General features: G+C 41.9%; 2 protein-coding genes and 1 long non-coding RNA gene across 3 annotated transcripts; 2 read left to right on the top strand and 1 right to left on the bottom strand.

Moving 5' to 3' along the window:
* The first annotated feature begins 640 nt into the window (after positions 1-640).
* Positions 641-1851, top strand: LOC122759641. The gene is made up of 3 exons (XR_006358284.1): positions 641-709; positions 1229-1454; positions 1791-1851. It is a non-coding gene; the product is annotated as an uncharacterized LOC122759641 (long non-coding RNA).
* A 1667-nt stretch (positions 1852-3518) lies between these two features.
* On the top strand, positions 3519-7217 carry LOC122759640 (bone morphogenetic protein 2-like). Its single transcript, XM_044014603.1, has 5 exons — positions 3519-4300; positions 4878-5017; positions 5160-5276; positions 5372-5564; positions 6682-7217. The coding sequence occupies exons 1-5, from the start codon at positions 3982-3984 to the stop codon at positions 7095-7097; spliced, it is 1185 nt and encodes a 394-aa protein (XP_043870538.1). The 5' UTR covers positions 3519-3981; the 3' UTR covers positions 7098-7217.
* Positions 7218-7708: 491 nt separating this feature from the next.
* LOC122759638 lies at positions 7709-16960 on the bottom strand. Its single transcript, XM_044014599.1, has 3 exons — positions 16908-16960; positions 16721-16822; positions 7709-15217 (listed from the first exon to the last, which is right to left on the bottom strand). The coding sequence occupies exon 3, from the start codon at positions 15093-15095 to the stop codon at positions 8829-8831; it is 6267 nt and encodes a 2088-aa protein (XP_043870534.1). The 5' UTR covers positions 15096-15217; positions 16721-16822; positions 16908-16960; the 3' UTR covers positions 7709-8828.
* Between the last annotated feature and the right edge of the window lie 247 nt (positions 16961-17207).

Here is a 17207-nt window from a genome sequence, read left to right as displayed (position 1 = left end):
AACTTAGCATCAAAAGAGAAAACAGCCAATTATGGTTTCTCTTTGGTGTCCTATGCATGTACTTGTTAAACTAAGTGGCAACTCACATAACATAAACTACTGTTAATATTTATTTTTCAAAAGGTACCAGGTACTAACCATAATGGAAAAGCAAAAAAACAACAACGTCCTATCTACATCCTAAAGCATAGCCCACTTTATTTGCTCATAAAATCCCCAGAAAAAATGTTTACTAAAGTTATGAATCAAGTGAGACGTTAGCTCATTTTCTCACTAACAAGCTTTCTGAATCTGATGATTTAGCCCCCTGATTATCAATGATGAGCATATAAGTTCCAGTTTTTAGGTTATATTCATTATTTACAGTCTGTGTGACTGACTTCAGACTTAATTGTTGACATATTAATTTGGGAGCAAGTCAAGCTAGTTGTTCCCTCCTGTTTTTCTAAGCTAGGCTAATCATACATTGACCATATAGCTCCATAGTTAGCACAAAGCTGCCGTTGTGTTTTTGATGCTCGGATTCGAGAGAAAGTTGTGTTTCTCACATCTAAACTGACCTTAAATGGAGAAAGTGTAACATATACAGTTTGTTATTGTCGTTCAGGCTCATTCACCAATTCACCAATCACCAGTAAATGACACCCAGGGAGAATGTCGATCCTACAACGAGGGCAACTGACCCTGTTTGTGTTCAGAGGCAGTAGAGGTACATTTTATTTGTATTTTTCTTAATTCTAAATCACATTAAACTGCGGCCGACTCCAACACCCTCGTCATGTGTTTCCACTTTTTGCCGTGATTGTATTCCTCTTCATTATTCATTCAAACGGAGTTGTAGCAGTGGCCAGCACTTGTAGCAAATGCCTTCCATGTGTCTCTAATTGCCTCAGTCGAGGTATTTAACACAAGGTGAAGTCATTAACACATGGACACACTTGTCAGATGTGGAGCCAGTCGGCCGCGGGTGAGGGAGTCGACAACAGAAAGCGAAACATCCTCCACGCCAACACACTGCGCATCAAAATATCTGTTTAAAATGTCACCGAAAAAACACAAAGGTGATTAACACTGCGATGTTTTTATACGCTGTTATACATCTATCAATTCCAGTACATAAATTCTGTTATTTTAGGCGTTAAGTCAGGGTTTTTTTGTCCGTTTTATAAAAGCCTGACACATGATGTAGCAAAGTCTGAAGCTTTGTCCTCCAATCATGTCATTTTAGCAAAAGCAACAGAAATGGGGATCCACGCACGAGTCAACAGCATCACCTGCTGTCCATCAGAGGCCACTGCGTCCATCCAGGTCCAGGTTCACACAGACTCGGTGGTGCTGAGCTGTTAATAAGAAGCAGAGGAGAAGATGAGATGAAGATGTGCAGACTTTAGTCTCCACTCTGCTGGGGAACTGGCAGGCGCTGCATGTGCTGAGGATCTGGCACAGAACACGGTGTAGGTGTTGGACAGAGAAGACATTCTGACAAGACATTGTTAAAGAAAAGCTACTGGATTATTATGTTTTCTTTTTTTTTCCACATTTATCAGCTGCTCAGTAATGCAATGAAAGAAAACCACGACACACCCACTCCAGATCCACGCTCCACATTCATTTTTAACTGCTTTTTGCCAACATGAGCATTTATCCGCAATGACACAGTGAAACACACACTGTATTGATGTCCATTCATTTGGACAACCTGAACAAAGCTCATCCCTAACCTTAACCATAACCAGTTAATGCCTTACCCTAGCCCTTAACGTAACCAGTTCTTCATCATGCCTCATCAGGACCAGGTTTTGGACTCCACAAGGACTTCTGGTCTTCTGGTCCCGAAAAACTCCTAAAAAGGTAACAGACACACACACACACACGGAGGTATTTATGTCCTGCATTAACAATAAATATGTTGTAAAACCTGTACATGATGTACAGGTTATTTATTCTCTATAACAGTGGTTCTAATGCATCCATTACCGTTATATCTGACATTGTTTGCAGATTGCTTTCTCTATAAAAGCTCATTCTTACGATTTCCAGCCAAATGTCATGTCCGGCTTTAGTCATAGTATGTGTATGTGGTGCTGTGGATCTGCACTCAGCTGTCACGTGAAGCTCTGCACACGTCTACGTCAGAGGGCTTCCCTTTAAGTCTATCGGTGGTCAGCACATGGTCAGAGCAAACATTTGAGGACATCCCACACTGTCCAGCTGTGTCGTATACGTTCACGTGCCAACATGCCACACACACACACACACACTGCAAAACAATTCACAGTTGCTATAGCATAAGTGCACACATGTAATTTAGCGGTATATTCCTGTATGAAAACTGTTTTTACTTCAGTTATGCATTTTCATTTATACATATTGTATTCTGCTATAACAAAAAAAAGACAAAAAACAAAAAAAACAACACTCTTTACATCAGGGGTGTCAAACATACGGCCCGCGGGCCAGAACCGGCCTATCCGGCCCAAAGGATTAATTTGTTATGAATTAGAATCTGATCTAATGTGAAATATTAGATTTTGGACTTCACTAAATGTCTGTGCCTTTATAGATCCACTGTAACTGGTAGATTTAGGCGTAATATTGTTGAAATTGCACTTATGTTTCTCAAGAAATGGAGTTCTTGTTGTTTAAAGGTTGCTTATTAATTTACTGGCCTGGCCCACTTGAGATCAAATTGTGTTGTGGCCCCTGAACTACACATAAACACACTTGTTTGTAGCCTTTTGGTGTGACTTATGCCTTTTACCTTTGAAATAAAAAGTACATTTGAATGACTTAAAGGACAGGAAACGGTATAGTTGTCCCTTTAAAAACAGGTGAAACACTATTTTCATTAGATCCAATCATCATCTGATCTCCTTTTGTTGACACTGTTTACAGCTGTATCATCTCTCCTGTGGCTTATCTCACAGTGAGGCTACTAAAAAAAAAGTGATCCCAGAGATTATGGGTCATTTGTGCGCTAAACGTGAGTAATGGCCCCTAAATGAGGGGATCATCATCCCCGTGTGATCGCCACGAATTTGATCAACAGCAGGGGGGGAGAGAGAGAGAGAGTGGAGCCATTGATCAGCACGATGATCTTGTGAATTTGATCCCTTTTGTTCGGGGCTGAATGATTGGAGGGAACAATAATAATAATGATGGAGGAATAAACACGTCATGAGCCGGTGGGGGAGGGGGGGGGAGGAATGTGCGCGTTAACGGCAGCTTTAGAAAAAGGCAAAAAAACGCGCCCCTCGTGTGCGTCACGGCCCCGGCGGTTCGTTTGCTCTCCAGCGACTGGCTTCATGCTGATAACAGACAACTGCGCCCGGGGAACACATGATGAGGAGCGGCGGCGACAAAACATCATTATGGGTCAACTTTGTTTGGCTGCTGCGGGTTGTAAAAACGACACTCATATGTTGGAACATATCCATCACTTCAAAAACATCCTAAAACTGAAATAGTGCGTATTTATGCCACGCTTTTACTGACTTTTTGTTGCCCCTTTATATTCATCCAACAATGCAAACACCATCCATATTCGGAATGTGGTCAAACTGGTCATCTGGACACGTTATTAGTAAGTAGTCTCCATGGTTACGGCTGTCATGAGGGGGGTTTATCACGTGTATAAATGATCTTGTAAGTGCAATAACAGCTTAGAAAACCCCTCCATGTCTCTGCAAACATGGCCCTGCTCTCTGATAAAAGCCAGTCTGTTTGGTCGCTTCACCTTCTCGAACCTGGACATACAAATTAAGGGGAATTAGTCATTTATTTATGAGCTTTATGGCTGAGTCTCGGGTCATTTTCACCTTTCCTTTGTGTTTTTTTCTTACCACCATTGTCAAATCACGGGCCAATCATCTCCCGGTGTTTGGCGAATACAGGGACCAGGCTGTCATCAAAGGCAGCGGGATCTCCCTTTATCACCCACAGCCCACGCAGGTGTGGAGCTCAGTCCACTCTCACTAAAATATGACCATAGCAGGAGCTCTGCGACTCTGGATCCTCCTCGCCCTCCACCTGAGGTGCGCGGCGCCGCTCGCCATCCCTCGGGGCAGAGGGGCGGCGGAGCGGCGGGTCCGCGCGGACCAGGAGACGAGGACCGCGGGCGAGCGTCTGGACGCGCTGCTCCACCTGAAGGAATCGCTGCGCGGTCCGGCTACTGCTCCGCACAAGAAGGCGCCGCAGTTCATGTTGGATCTTTTTAACGCGGTGTCGGTTTCAGATGGATCACCGAAGAGCCAGAAAGACATTTTGGAAGGAAACATAGTGAGGAGCTTTGAGGATAAAGGTGAGCCAAAACCACGAGGAATTTACTTTTACGCACGGGATTTTTGCTGGGTTGTTTTTTTCTTCTTCTGCGAATTATGATATGTTAAATATATTGGATCAATGTGACTGAATTTAAAGTTTTACATGTCAGCACTACATGGTTTAGAATGCGTAAAGGTCATCCAGGCGCGCATTTACGCAGATTTTACGCATGGTTAAAAGTAACTATAGAGAACCTTTTTAGAGCACATTATTTTAAAATCTAATTTTATTGAATCTATGAAGTAAATATATCTCGTGTAGAAGCTGAGTTTCTCAGTAAAGTAGCAGCTAAATACATTTGGTTCATTTTGGGCAAAGTGAGTATTTCTAGGTATTGTTCTGTTTTATTATATTTAAGTATTTTTTTATAATTTATTGTTATATTCTTATAGAAAATGTTGTGTTTTTTTTTTTTTAAATAAAACAATATATAGAAGTCAGTCATGGAATGATATACTGTATGATTGGATCTTGATTCCTAAAAATATTGAATATAAAAACACATTTTGTTTCGTCATTTCACTAAAGAGGTGCTCGGTGTTTTCCATCTGCAGGTCACACAGGAGAGAGGTTTCACTTCTTCAACCTGTCGTCTTTCGGCAAAGAGGAGAGAATGATCAAAGCAGAGTTCCGTTGGTTCAGAAAGAAACAGAAGTTTTACCTCGGAAAGTCATACGGACCTCATTTCTATAAGGTAAAAAATATGATATTACATTTTCATTGTTTTGTCAGATTGTTGTATTTCTGGTCAAATTTGACAATCTAGAGTAGTTTGTGGACTATGGCGTGACTTCATGTTGGTTGGACACAGTTTAATGTTGATGTTGACCGTCCAGGTGGATCTGTATGAGGTGCTGGACAGCAGAGTGAAGCCGTGGAGAGGAAACCTCATCACGTCCAGACTGGTGCCACTCTACACTCAGGGATGGGAAGTCTTCAACGTCACTCAAACAGTAAATGCCTTACTTTTAATTTCACGTTTTGCTATCTTTATTCATAGTTAAAAAAATACATATTTCTTAACTCTTTCCCCTGCTGTGATTGACAGGTGTCTAAGTGGATCCGGAACAGTCAGGAGAACAACGGCATCCTGGTGGTGACCACACTTCCTTCTGGTAACTGGATGGAGTCGGTGGTATCGTCGTCATCCAAGCAGAGCGGAGAGCTGTCTGACGCTAACTCCTACCTGGTCATATTCTCTGATGACGGGAGGACAGGAGCGTCCAACCAGTCATACCTGGGTAAGATGGAGACACTGATGTGGTTGTGTTAATGTGAGAAAACCAGAGAAAGTGTGTTCACTTTAATGCATTGTTGGCATTATTACATTTTTAAGTTTTAAGCTCGACTTTATAAGCACGATTTTTCTCTTTTACTTCAATTATATACTGTTTACTGCATATTTGTATGCTATGAATGTACAGTAAGATAAAAAATACTCAAAAATATTCATTTATACTAGTTTCATTCACTAAATATTATTACAGTTTAGTGACTTATAGCATATTCCCTCTTTTAATTCAATTGTATGCTGTGTATTGCATAGTATTAAGCTATTACTGCTGTACACTAACATGTTATATTATAAAAATACTATTAATATATGCTAGTAGTCACTATATAGTGATACTATATTGTAACTGTATTGTTATTTTTAAGGGATAGCCTCTTTTCTATTGTAATTATATCTTGAATATTTAATAGTACTATGCTGTCACTGTACAGTAATATGCAATACTACAAAAACACTACGAGTATCACTCACTAGTATCACACTTGATGTTATTTTAATGTTATTAATGGATTTTTAAGTGATCAGCTGTATCACAATTGTCTGTTTTATACCACTATTATACAATATATTGCATAATATTAAGGTTTCTCTGTACAATAACAGGTATTAGTGCAAAAACACTACTATAAAATAGTACTTTATACACATAACATACCTTTTTCTGAGTACCTGCATGTAAACATAATATAAGTATGTATTTTATTCATAATATTACTATTATTTAAGTGCAGGCACGGAGATAAAGGTATATTATAACCACAATGTACCTATATCTGTGTACCTGCTCTTAAATATACAGTATTGTGGTCTACTGGAATTTCACTGATATAATATTTAGTTTGTTGTCACATTTGTTTGTAGTATAGAGTTAATTTTACATTATGACATATTGGCAGAATGTGAGAATCTTAGCTATAAATATTTGCAATGCTCCAAAATCTCACTGTGTGTTTATGACATAGTATTTTGAATATGTAATCCCTCAAAATCTCCCAAAAATAATGACATCATTTTATTTTCGCCACATTTCTCACCTTGTATTATCATTTTGTTTCTTTACAAAGGTCAAGGTCGACCTCCAGCAGCAGCACCTGCGCATCACGACCACAGCAGCAGGAAGAAACGTGCGTCTCCCGGTTCCTCCTCCCACGGCCACTCGCAGCCCTGCCAGCGGGTTCCTCTCTTTGTCGACTTCGAGGAGATCGGCTGGTCAGGCTGGATCATCTCTCCCCGTGGATACAACGCCTACCACTGCAAAGGCTCCTGTCCGTTCCCGCTGGGCGGAAGCCTCAGAGCCACCAACCACGCCACGGTGCGCTCCATCATGCACGCGCTGAGGCTCTCTGCTGATGAAGTGGGAGCGCCCTGCTGCGTACCCGACAAACTCCAGTCCATCAGCTTGTTGTACTTTGACGACGAGGAGAACGTGGTCTTGAAGCAGTACGACGACATGGTGGCACTAAGCTGCGGCTGCCACTGAAGCTTTCCTTTTTAACGATGAGCGGACAATGATGGGGATGATGGGGGATGATGGCTTGAGGGAGCTGATTTAAAACACTGTATTTTTGTGAAAATGTTTATTTATTGTATTATTTTTGAGAAATAAAACCACTATTCCCCTGCTATTAATCATCCTTTTGTCCTAGGTTAGTCAATGCGTTTATAAGGAGTTGATAGACCTGAATACTACAGACTGACGGGATTAATAATCCTAAATTTAGATATGTTTATGTGTTTATATAACACTAGTTGCTGCAGGTCAGGTCAACTCAAGGTTGGTGACATTGTCTATGATGCTGATGTAAAATGTCAAAATACTCTTTTCTGGAATTATGTGTTTTTCCACTTGTCATAATTTGTGTTTAATCTCTTTACTGTGTTTTTATCATCTGACCAGCAGATGGCAGCACAGACGCTTATCTGAAGACTAATTCTCCACAGTACAATCTGCAAAATTCAAACATTTCTCACCAATCATATCAATTCTAATGATCATATTTTAAACAAACACGCAGTTTAGATTGATTTCTACAGCATTTTTTCCAGTGAACATCGAGTAGAGTGAAAACAACAACAAGAGTACAACACAAGTCTGTAAAAACAGTTGTTTTTTTATTGGAATGGATCACAGACACAATGCAGCCCTGCTTTTACTCTAAGTTTAGAAAAATGCCAATGCAACAAACTCGCAAAACCAGCTCTCCTTTATGTGATCTGTTTATTAAAAAAAACAAAACAAGAGTTGCAATAATTCCAGTTCAAGCTTTTAAATAGTAAAAATGAGTTTTGTAACTGCATTTTTTAACTAAAGCATGCAACTTTTTTTAAATATCGTAATGTAGTTGTGTTGTGAAAATACTGTGTGTTTTAATAAATGATCTTTATTTCCGTTTAGAAAAAAAAAAAAAGAAAAGATAATTGAAGTTACTGGAAGCTGAATCTTGAGGCAGCAAACTCTGCAGGAAGTAAAAACAAAACGCTGCAAAACCTGAACAGTACTACAGACCCTAGTCGTTGGATATAACAAATATAATAAATATACCACATTTACATTCAAGCTCTGTGTTTAAAATACATTATGTACATGGATCGTCCATGTCCTCCATCCGTCTCAGAAAAACAATTGCACGTTATCTTACACAAATTCTTCAACCCGCATTCGAACAAAGAACATTCAACAGCAACTACCATACAAACCCATGAAGTCTTCTCACTTTACACTCGGGTCCAAAAATTCCCCTTCACAATAAAGTGTGATAGTCATTAGTTCTTATAAGCTTCACAAAGCTCAAGCAAAAACAAGGATCAAAATGCAAAAATCACATGACCTTGAAAGAAAGATCCACCCTCGAGCACGTTTTCACTGTTAAGGTGAAGCAGATTTTGGTGACGTGTCCTTGCATTTCTCAGTCTTCTCTCATTTATTTAATGTGTGTTTCTCATATTTACTTCTCTAACATGGAGATTAAGCCTCCCGTGACTCACACCAACATTCACGTGTAAGTAAATCTTTCAAATAAATGTTTTTGTTCTTTTGAAATCTTTGTCCTATATGTAGGAAATAACCAAATGGAGCAAATGTAGATGTGTCGGGGTGGAGTTGGAAACAAAAACTTAGTACGTCCAGGAATGCAAAGAACACCACAGTCTGATGGTGCCAAAAACAGTATGTAAGGAGGGTGGCATTTTTCCTTTCAAACCTCATGGCTTTTCAGCTCGGACAGTCCAGCTCCTCAGTGCCCATGAACTCCCCTAATATGTGGTCATGTTGACCAAAGACTGGCTCTAAATAAGGACGTCCCTCCTTACAGTGCATTTGCCTCGACCTCTCCAGGTGTCTTTGCTCAAAATCCTCTGGCTCCACATGAGCAGTTTTGATGGTAGCTTTCTGAGCCATGGGGGACAAAGGCACTGGGACAAAGCTGTGGTAAACAACCAGAGGTGGGGTCAAGACCTCTATGGGGGACGGCTGAGGAAGTGCGCCATCAGGCGGCTGGACTGGCAGCTGCACATAGCTCCCCGTTTCAGGATCAAAGAAGGTCTTAGTTTTGACTTGTATGGGCATATCTACAACAAAATACTGCCCAGAGTCGGGATCCTGGAGGAGCTTCCGTTGGGTCATCGGGAACGACTGCGTGACGATGGTGTGCTCAATGCTGGACTGGCGTGAAAGCTGGCTGGTGTGGCTGGACTGGCGGGACAGGGTTGAAGGGTGCGTCACTTCGGTGCCATACGCGTCGATACTTTGACTCCTTCTCACTGGGTTGTCTCTGCTGGCCTTGACTCTGGCTCGGCCTCTCTGGTGAAGACCATCTATGATGGATTTCTCGATGCGCTGGGACCTTGGATCAAACCTCTCGTTGGCGGACATATCGGCACTGAACCTGCGTTCAACTCTATCTCCCAGGTATCTGTCGATGCTTTGCGATCGGCTCAGTGGTCCGTCTGACGCTGGGTTCTCGCTGACCTGAGCCTTGTACACAGGTACGTTACTGATGACCCTATCAGTGCTGTAATGTCTTGACTTATCTCGAATGTGTCTGTCGCTTGTGCGACCTTGTCTTTCTGCTGACACAACCTGATCTCTACCCAAGTTACTGCTGTCGAGGCTCTGTCTCGGAGTGTTTTGGTTCATCTCTGTTCTGTCTTGATGGTGGTTTTCCCCCTTGTGGCTTCTTCTTTCTTGGCGAATTTGCTCAGCTGTGTTGTTAATGGCTGTGCCACGATGGCGGTGACCATCCTCCGATGTTTCTCTGTGTTTCCTCTCACTGCTCTTGCTAGTCCTACTTCCGCCACTGCTGCTGCTCTTCTGCTCCGACTTGTCACCCTTGTGTCTCTCTGCTCTGTGTTTGCTGCTGCTGTGAGACGACTTTTTGTCGGATTTCTGAGCCTCTTCCTTTTTCATTCTTCTATTTGTCAGCTTGATGGCTTTGAGAACAGCCTTTTCAGATTTGGGTAAGACAGCCGGTGCTTTGGGTAGCCCGGGTTGACTGTCATTTCCACTGTAGTTGGATCCTGAGCATTCACTGGGAACTTTGGACACTTCAGGCTCTACCAAAAGACCTGTACTAATTCCCACCTCTACTGCTGTGTCAGCTGTGCTGGTTGTTAAGCTTTCAACACCTTCAGATGATGGACTCACTCCAGAAAATCTGTCTTCTTCCTGTGGAACAGTGAGGAATTGACCAGCTTGGAGATTCTTTGGCTTTTCATTTTGTATCTTTGAAGGTGTGGGCAAAGGAGGAGGTAATTTGTTGGTTGGGATCTCCTTAGGTTTAGAGTTTTCATTAGGACTTAAACTGGCAACAGCTTCTATAGCCTGTGGGAGCACTGGATTTCTCTTTGCTTGATGTAACTCGTCTTCTTCCCTCTGTGAAACAGCCAGACTTGATCTTAGAGGCCAGGGTTGGACAGTCTTCTTCATTTTAACATTTGCAGTGTTGTCTTTGATTTTAAACAAGGAAGGCATCCCCGAACTTGGTGAGAAGCTGTTGGTGGGTGACAGTGGTGTCTGACTATTTTCATAATGGCCAGAGCTTTGGTCTGGAGAAGTATATTCTCTGTCTTTGATGTCATTCTTTGGTACTTCTGGCTCTTTTTGAGGCGATGTTATCGATCGCTTTAGGAACTCTGGCTCACCTTCATGATCACTTAGAGAATAGTATTCCCCTTCAGTCCTGTCTGAATCGATTTTGATGTTAGGTGACATGCTCTGCACGCCTTCATCCCCTTCCACCTCTCCAATCAAGGTCTCCAGCGAATGGTAAACATTTGACTCCGTCTCAGCATTTCTGTGCAGGGCACTGTCCACGGAGAAGTAGGACGACTTTGAGGACAAGCTGCCTTGATCAGGTGGGCTCTGATTGATGCTAATGCCATTTACCATGAGTAAGGGTGAGATTATGCTTCTGGGCGTTTCACTGAGAGCTTCTGTATCCACATTTACTTCCTCTGGAAGTTTGTTTATTTTGTCGGCTTCGACTTCTGCTGCTACAGTTTTAGCTATTTTGTCATCTGGCGTGATTAAATGGTCTGGTTTTAAAGGGGCTTTTCGCTTTATCTTGCACATTTCCTGTGCTGCGGTTTTGATGCCTTCAAATGTAGTTTCCCTTGTGGGGCTAAAATCTGTCTGCAAGTTATTTGCCTCACTTTCATCTCCTCTGAACCTCAGTGATAAGTGCAAGCTATTTTCAGATAAGATGGGCTCATATTTTACGGCATTATTTTCCACGCTGCACATGTCTATATCAGAGATAGTTTCAGCCTTTTTTGTTAACAGATCACTATCTATTTCTTGTTTTACTGAACTAATCTTACTCAGGCAAGTCTCACCATTTTCACATCTCCCTGCTTTGTTGAAGACATCTTCATCTGCTGCATCATTTAAAGTATTTATTTCCTTATTACCGCTGTCATCCATTCTGTTGCCTCCTTTTTTGCGCCTCGGAGGAACCGGAGTAGCATCTAACTGTCCAATTTCATTAATCAGACTATTGCCACTGTCTTCAGACACCTGTCTTGCCACACGTCTGAAATTCATCTCCTCTAATTCATAGCTGGGATCATCCGGTTGTTTGTTATTAACATGTTTAGGTTTAGTTTTAAGGAGATCGTCAACTCTGTCCATGCCTGGTAAAGGAATTCTTCCACCAAGTCTGTGAGTCTCACCAAGTCTAGGTTCAGTTTGTGCAAGAATCTGCCTCATGTAGTTGTGGTCTTTCAGATCACTTAACCTGTCTTTTAGCTCATTTTCTTTCAGTGTGGAAGTGCTGCCATTTTGTTTTTCCTTCATCTCCATCAGCGAGTCGTCCATAGCTTTTTTACACTTTTGTGTCCTTGCTACGTAACTTTCATCACTAGCGCTCTCTTCAAACGTTGTGTTTTCATCTTCCGCGGATGTAGTCATTTTCTTCTGCCTCTCCGAAATTATTTCTTCAAGTGCCATTTTGGCTTTGTCGTAATTGACGTTTATAAGTGCTTTGTTTACCATGATATTACCCTCTGCCTTTGTGACTGCCTCCTGCAACCTTTGCTCCTTCTCTTTCTTGGCAAATATGTCTCTCTTAGCTGATGTGTTTCCTCTCATTGAAAGCATGCCCTTCTTTATATTCCGCAGCTCCCGCGAGATCAAATCGTTCTTAGCCCTGGCCTCCTCATCGATATTATTGACCCCCAATTTTTTCCTTGCATTCTCAAGAATGCGGTCACCAAGCTTTGCTCTCTGCAGTTCTTTCAAAGCATTCAAATCATTAATAATATGCTCACTATCTCTTATTTCTCTCAGTGACTTTTTCTCGTCCATCTCCGCTCTTGTGTTCACATTCAGTTCCCGTTCATCCTGTTTCTCTGCTTGCTCGTCATCGGTCGCTGCACATCTTTGATTTTTTATGTAATTGTTCTGTCTGGCTGAGAAAATATGTTTGACCTTCCCTTGTTTTGAGACCGATTCGTCTTCTTTTGACGGCGAAACAGCGGACTCACAATTAGTGGGTTTGTCAGCTGTGTGTGTTTGATGTTTTTCAAAAGCAAATTCAATATCAGACTTTGAAAAATGCCTCTTTGGAACTGGCGGAGGCTCTTTCTTGTCATAAATGTTTTTGCCAACTGGTGACGCACTAGTTGACTCATTTCTACTTTTAAATAAAACCTTGTTGTCTGGCGCTCTTATCTGGTTTTTGCTGTTAACCTTTTCTTTTGAATAGCTAACCCTCTCATTTACTTCTTTCTCCTGTGTTTCTTCTATGACTATCATCTGTTTGTTGGTGCTCTCTGGTGGCGCTGCAGATAGAGCTTTATTTTTTGTTGCATTGATTGCCTCTCTCGCTGCTCTGATCACATCCATCGTACTCATGGTTTGGCCACTCAATTCTTTTTCCTTAGAAACAGGCTGTGCTTCAAACTCCTTTTCTTTTGTGCTTTTAACCACCGGTTTTGCTTTCTCTGGTACGTTTGAGAGAGTTTTCCCTACCAATACTTTTGATGACGACTTCTCATTCTCAATTGCATGGGGGGAAATTATGGGTGTGTGATCTTTGTTGGCGTTTGAAGTATTTAGTGAAAGCCCTGTGTTTGTTGGCAATGTCATTGGGGAAAGCTGTTTGTTTAGCATGAGTGGTGAAAGCTCATTTGTCTCACTGGATTGGTCTACGTGTGGAGGAACACCACAGCTTGGAGGGACTTGAAGATATCTCATATCACTCTCATCAGGGCTGGCTTTTCTGTACAAATTCAGAGAAGGATAGTTTTGCTTTTTAGCCTTGGGGCTCTTGTTCTTTTTTGGGTGTATAAGAGGGGATATTGGATTCGCCTCACTCAAAACGGCACTACCTGCCACCTCCTTTTTGGATTGTAGTAGATTTGATAACAAATAATCATCAGACAGAGGCCTGTCAGTATCAAGCTTTGTAAGACTAACAGTCGGGGTGTCTGCAAGTTCCAATATAGGACTGCAGACGGACTGTCCATCTCTTAAAATTACAGGAGTGCTGAAACCAGATGCATTGCCCTCAGAGTCAGCTTGTGAATGTTGCACATGATCTGATTGTAGAGAATGGATGCCAGTCTCAGGTGGCTCTAAGGTTTTAAATTTAGGTGGGCTGTATCGGCTTTTAACCCTTTTCCTGTTGTCTTTGATGTTGAACAGTATGCTAGAGGCAAGTGATTTGTAGCCGTCCCGTTTGACTGGAGGTTCAGGGGTCAGCTTGGCCTCAGAGTGTGGCCTAAGTGGAAGGTCCAGGGCTGAGGGCGAGAGGACTGCTTGGAGGATTTCTGACGTGTCTGTTGCTTGTCTGGAGGGAATGAGGGGAGTCATGAGCTGACAGATACTGAATGGAGTAGAGGCTAAAGAGCTGACTTCTTCAATAGCTTTCACCTCCACAGACTTAGCTTCCTTTTTGACTAGTGAAAAACTTTCTTCCAGTGCCTTTGAAATATTGTCCTGACTTGGTATACCAGGCTGATTTACCAGAACAGCACTTGTTGCCCTGGATCTGTTGCGCCTCCAGGGGGCAGCGATCCCATCTCCTACATCTGATGAACACCTTTTCTCTGCTGGAGTGGCCAAGGGCTTTGGCAGAACTTTTGGTGGAGGAGGGGGAGGTAGGGGTTTGGGAGCAATGGGAGGCGGAGGCTCAACTGCTGCTTTTTGGCACAACTGGGACTCCACTGTGTGCAGAGTCTCTTTTCTGTGTGCATCTGTCAGCTCCTTGTAAAATGGCAAGTCGAACCATTTAGGGACACTGTCTGTGGGAAGAATAGAAGTTTCAGTCTTGTCTTGGCCAAAGGGAAAACGATTAAAGTCTCTCCACGTTTGGAAAGGGCTAAACTCACTGTGGAGGAAAAAGTTCTTGATGTTGAGTTTCTTTAGTTTTACAGTAGTTTTCCCATTTTTGATCTTTGAGGATTTCCCTGAGGGAAGGGCAGCATCTTTGCCTGTTTTGTTTGACGAATAATGGTTCTTGTAATGTCCATCTCTCAAATTAGCGTGATAATCCGAGGAGAATTCTGACAACTCTCTTTGGATGCTTCTAAGTGCCGACTTATCCCATGACTCCCCATTAGAGTCTGTCATATCTCCATTTTTGATTAGCATCCCCTCACAGCTTTTTTCTGTGGCACTTAATACCTTCAGGAAATTTGACATGTTGGATAGGTTCTTTTGTTGCTGCTTTTTCCATGGCTGGCCATCATTTTTGTCGTTTTTATTACGTCCTTGCTTTTTAGATTCCTTGTGTTGAGTGTTTTTCAGAGGCTCCCCCACTATAGGTTTGTGGCAACTGAAAGGTGAGTATCCATACAAGAACTCGTCATTATAGACTGCATCATCTCCAATGCAGAGACTTCGGAAGGCTCGATCCGTTAGCGTGCTCACCTCCCGATCAGTCTCATCCATGAACAAGTCAGTGAAGCCATTGGGGAAGCGATGGTGGAGCATGCTCCCCATCCGATGGCTCATGTGACGCTTTTCCACACAGCTCATGATGTCTTCATGTGTCTTGTCTTGCACATCACCAGTCTTGCCTCCTCTGTTGCTGCTGTCACTCTGTCGATTAGTTCTCCCAGCTCAGGTTGATCAGGGAAGTGGTGGGATGTCTGGACGTCCTAAAAGAAATAAAAACAAGTGGTATCAGTATTGAAGAGCTCTGGAATGGCACTATAAAAGTGGTGATTATATAAACATATCACTAGTTTAATGACGTGCAAAAGCGCCGTTTTACTGACGCGATTACTAAAAATAAACAACCAGTAGTTGCACTGATGACCTTTACCTACACGACATGTGTCGGCTTCAGCCATGCTGTCACTATGCAGGCAGCAGACAAACACTTCATACCATGCTCCGGTCTATTTTTAACACAGTGTGGTGTGTGAGCAAAGGGGATCGTTTTTGTCGCCATGAGAACTATACCCATACTCTGTTTATAGGAAAAATGTTGGCCGTTTCCTCTCTTCATGTGTTGGGCATTTCCAAAGGAGGGCTCGCATTACACACCGGTCCGCTTCAAATGCAATCACACCACCGTGTTAAGTTTATTTTAACTTGCTCTACAAAACTGTAGAACAATATTCATGCTTAAGGGTTAACACAACAGAGGGCAGGAAATGTAAGTGATTCATCACAGTGTACCTCAACAGCAGCTGCTGTAGCTACTGTAGCTTTCTTTAGTTATCTGGGTGAGGTCCAGGAATAGCTCATTAACCCATTTATATGCCCTGACCTGGGAGCATAGCCACTGGCATATAACTCAACTCTTCAACTTTCCACACAACCACGACTCTCCTTATAAGCAGATGTGATTGACTGAGGCAAATATAAATATAGACGTTATACAAATTAATGGCATTTTTGATTGAATATGCACCTTAAAATTGTGATGATTTTAATATAGTTTGTTCAAGACAGTGACAGGCAGTCTACTAGAAATGATCAGACGTGTGGAACTGTGGAAGAAAAACTAATTATTATTATATTGATGCTATACAAACCGGTTAGCAACAACTAATCATTATTAATGTTATTATCATAACAACCTGACAACCAACAAACAAAATAAATAAATGTACTGCATATTTCTTACTAAATGTTTTGGCTTTCCAAAAAATATTGATCTCTCTTTTAGTCTTTCAGCTCTGATCAGTTGCACTCGTCATTATCTTTGTTATTATTGTTGTTATTATTATTATCAGTATTATTATTGTTACTAGGCAAGCTGAACAGCACAGGTTAAATTACTAGAACTAAGTGACTTTACTGTATCTTACAGCTAACTTACAAAATGCTTTTGGCTTTCTAATAGACTCCGGTCGCCAACAATCTTCCACTTCTCATAACCACAGATCAGTTAGCAACCACGGTACTTTCCCTGCATCTGCTTGTGTATTTATACCCGTGGAATGAAGTATCCCAGTTACTATACAGTATAAAGGCCGACTACGTATCCTCAAAGATTTGTAGATCAGTTTACAGTAAATGTAAATATTTGTGTTTAATGATATTTTTTGATTTCTCTATCCGAACATTTAGCAAAAAATTATCAAATATTCTGTCACCTCTTGGCTCCAATATCTTTGTAAACATCTGAATAATCGCCACTGCTCCCTCACCTTGGTGATAGGTCTTTCATTATGAGTGTAACTGTCCCAACTTGACTCTGGTATCAAATAAATCCTCAGGGGAGAATCCAGTATCCAGTGCAGTGCCACCTGCTGAGAATGGAAAGTCTCGTTAGTCGCCCTCTTTCATTATTAACAAAACATTCTGTTGAAGTCGAATTAAACAAGGAAAACTCACCAAAGTGAGTCAAGTCCTCGGCTCCATGTTTAAGTGCACTGATGTGGCCGGGCTCCTGACAGCCAGTTCAGAAGATACCAAAATAGATGCACAAGTCGGTGTGGCCAAAACTGAGCAGCAACACAGGACGTGGGTCGCTCGCTCACTCACATTGGAATAACCAGAAGGTGTCGAGTGGCAGGGCTGGGCAGACCAGCAGGATGAAATGGAAACTGTCATTGGTTATTTTTGTATCCAAGCAGTGAGGGCTGATAGGTTTCCACAAGGAACCTTCTCCTCAGTGTTAGGCACCTTTGATGA

This window comes from Solea senegalensis, linkage group LG18, assembly GCF_019176455.1.
Source record: "Solea senegalensis isolate Sse05_10M linkage group LG18, IFAPA_SoseM_1, whole genome shotgun sequence".
Taxonomy (NCBI): Eukaryota; Metazoa; Chordata; class Actinopteri; order Pleuronectiformes; family Soleidae; genus Solea; species Solea senegalensis.
This window is presented reverse-complemented; position numbering and strand designations above follow the sequence as displayed.

Bases quoted from the DNA above. Each gene is read 5' to 3' on its own strand.
- LOC122759640 (XM_044014603.1), top strand. From the start codon at position 3,982: ATGACCATAGCAGGAGCTCTGCGACTCTGGATCCTCCTCGCCCTCCAC. The intron at 5,277-5,371 runs GTAAATGCCTTA...TGTGATTGACAG, and splicing joins TCTTCAACGTCACTCAAACA to GTGTCTAAGTGGATCCGGAA. The intron at 5,565-6,681 runs GTAAGATGGAGA...TTCTTTACAAAG, and splicing joins GTCCAACCAGTCATACCTGG to GTCAAGGTCGACCTCCAGCA.
- LOC122759638 (XM_044014599.1), bottom strand. From the start codon at position 15,095: ATGAGCTGTGTGGAAAAGCGTCACATGAGCCATCGGATGGGGAGCATG.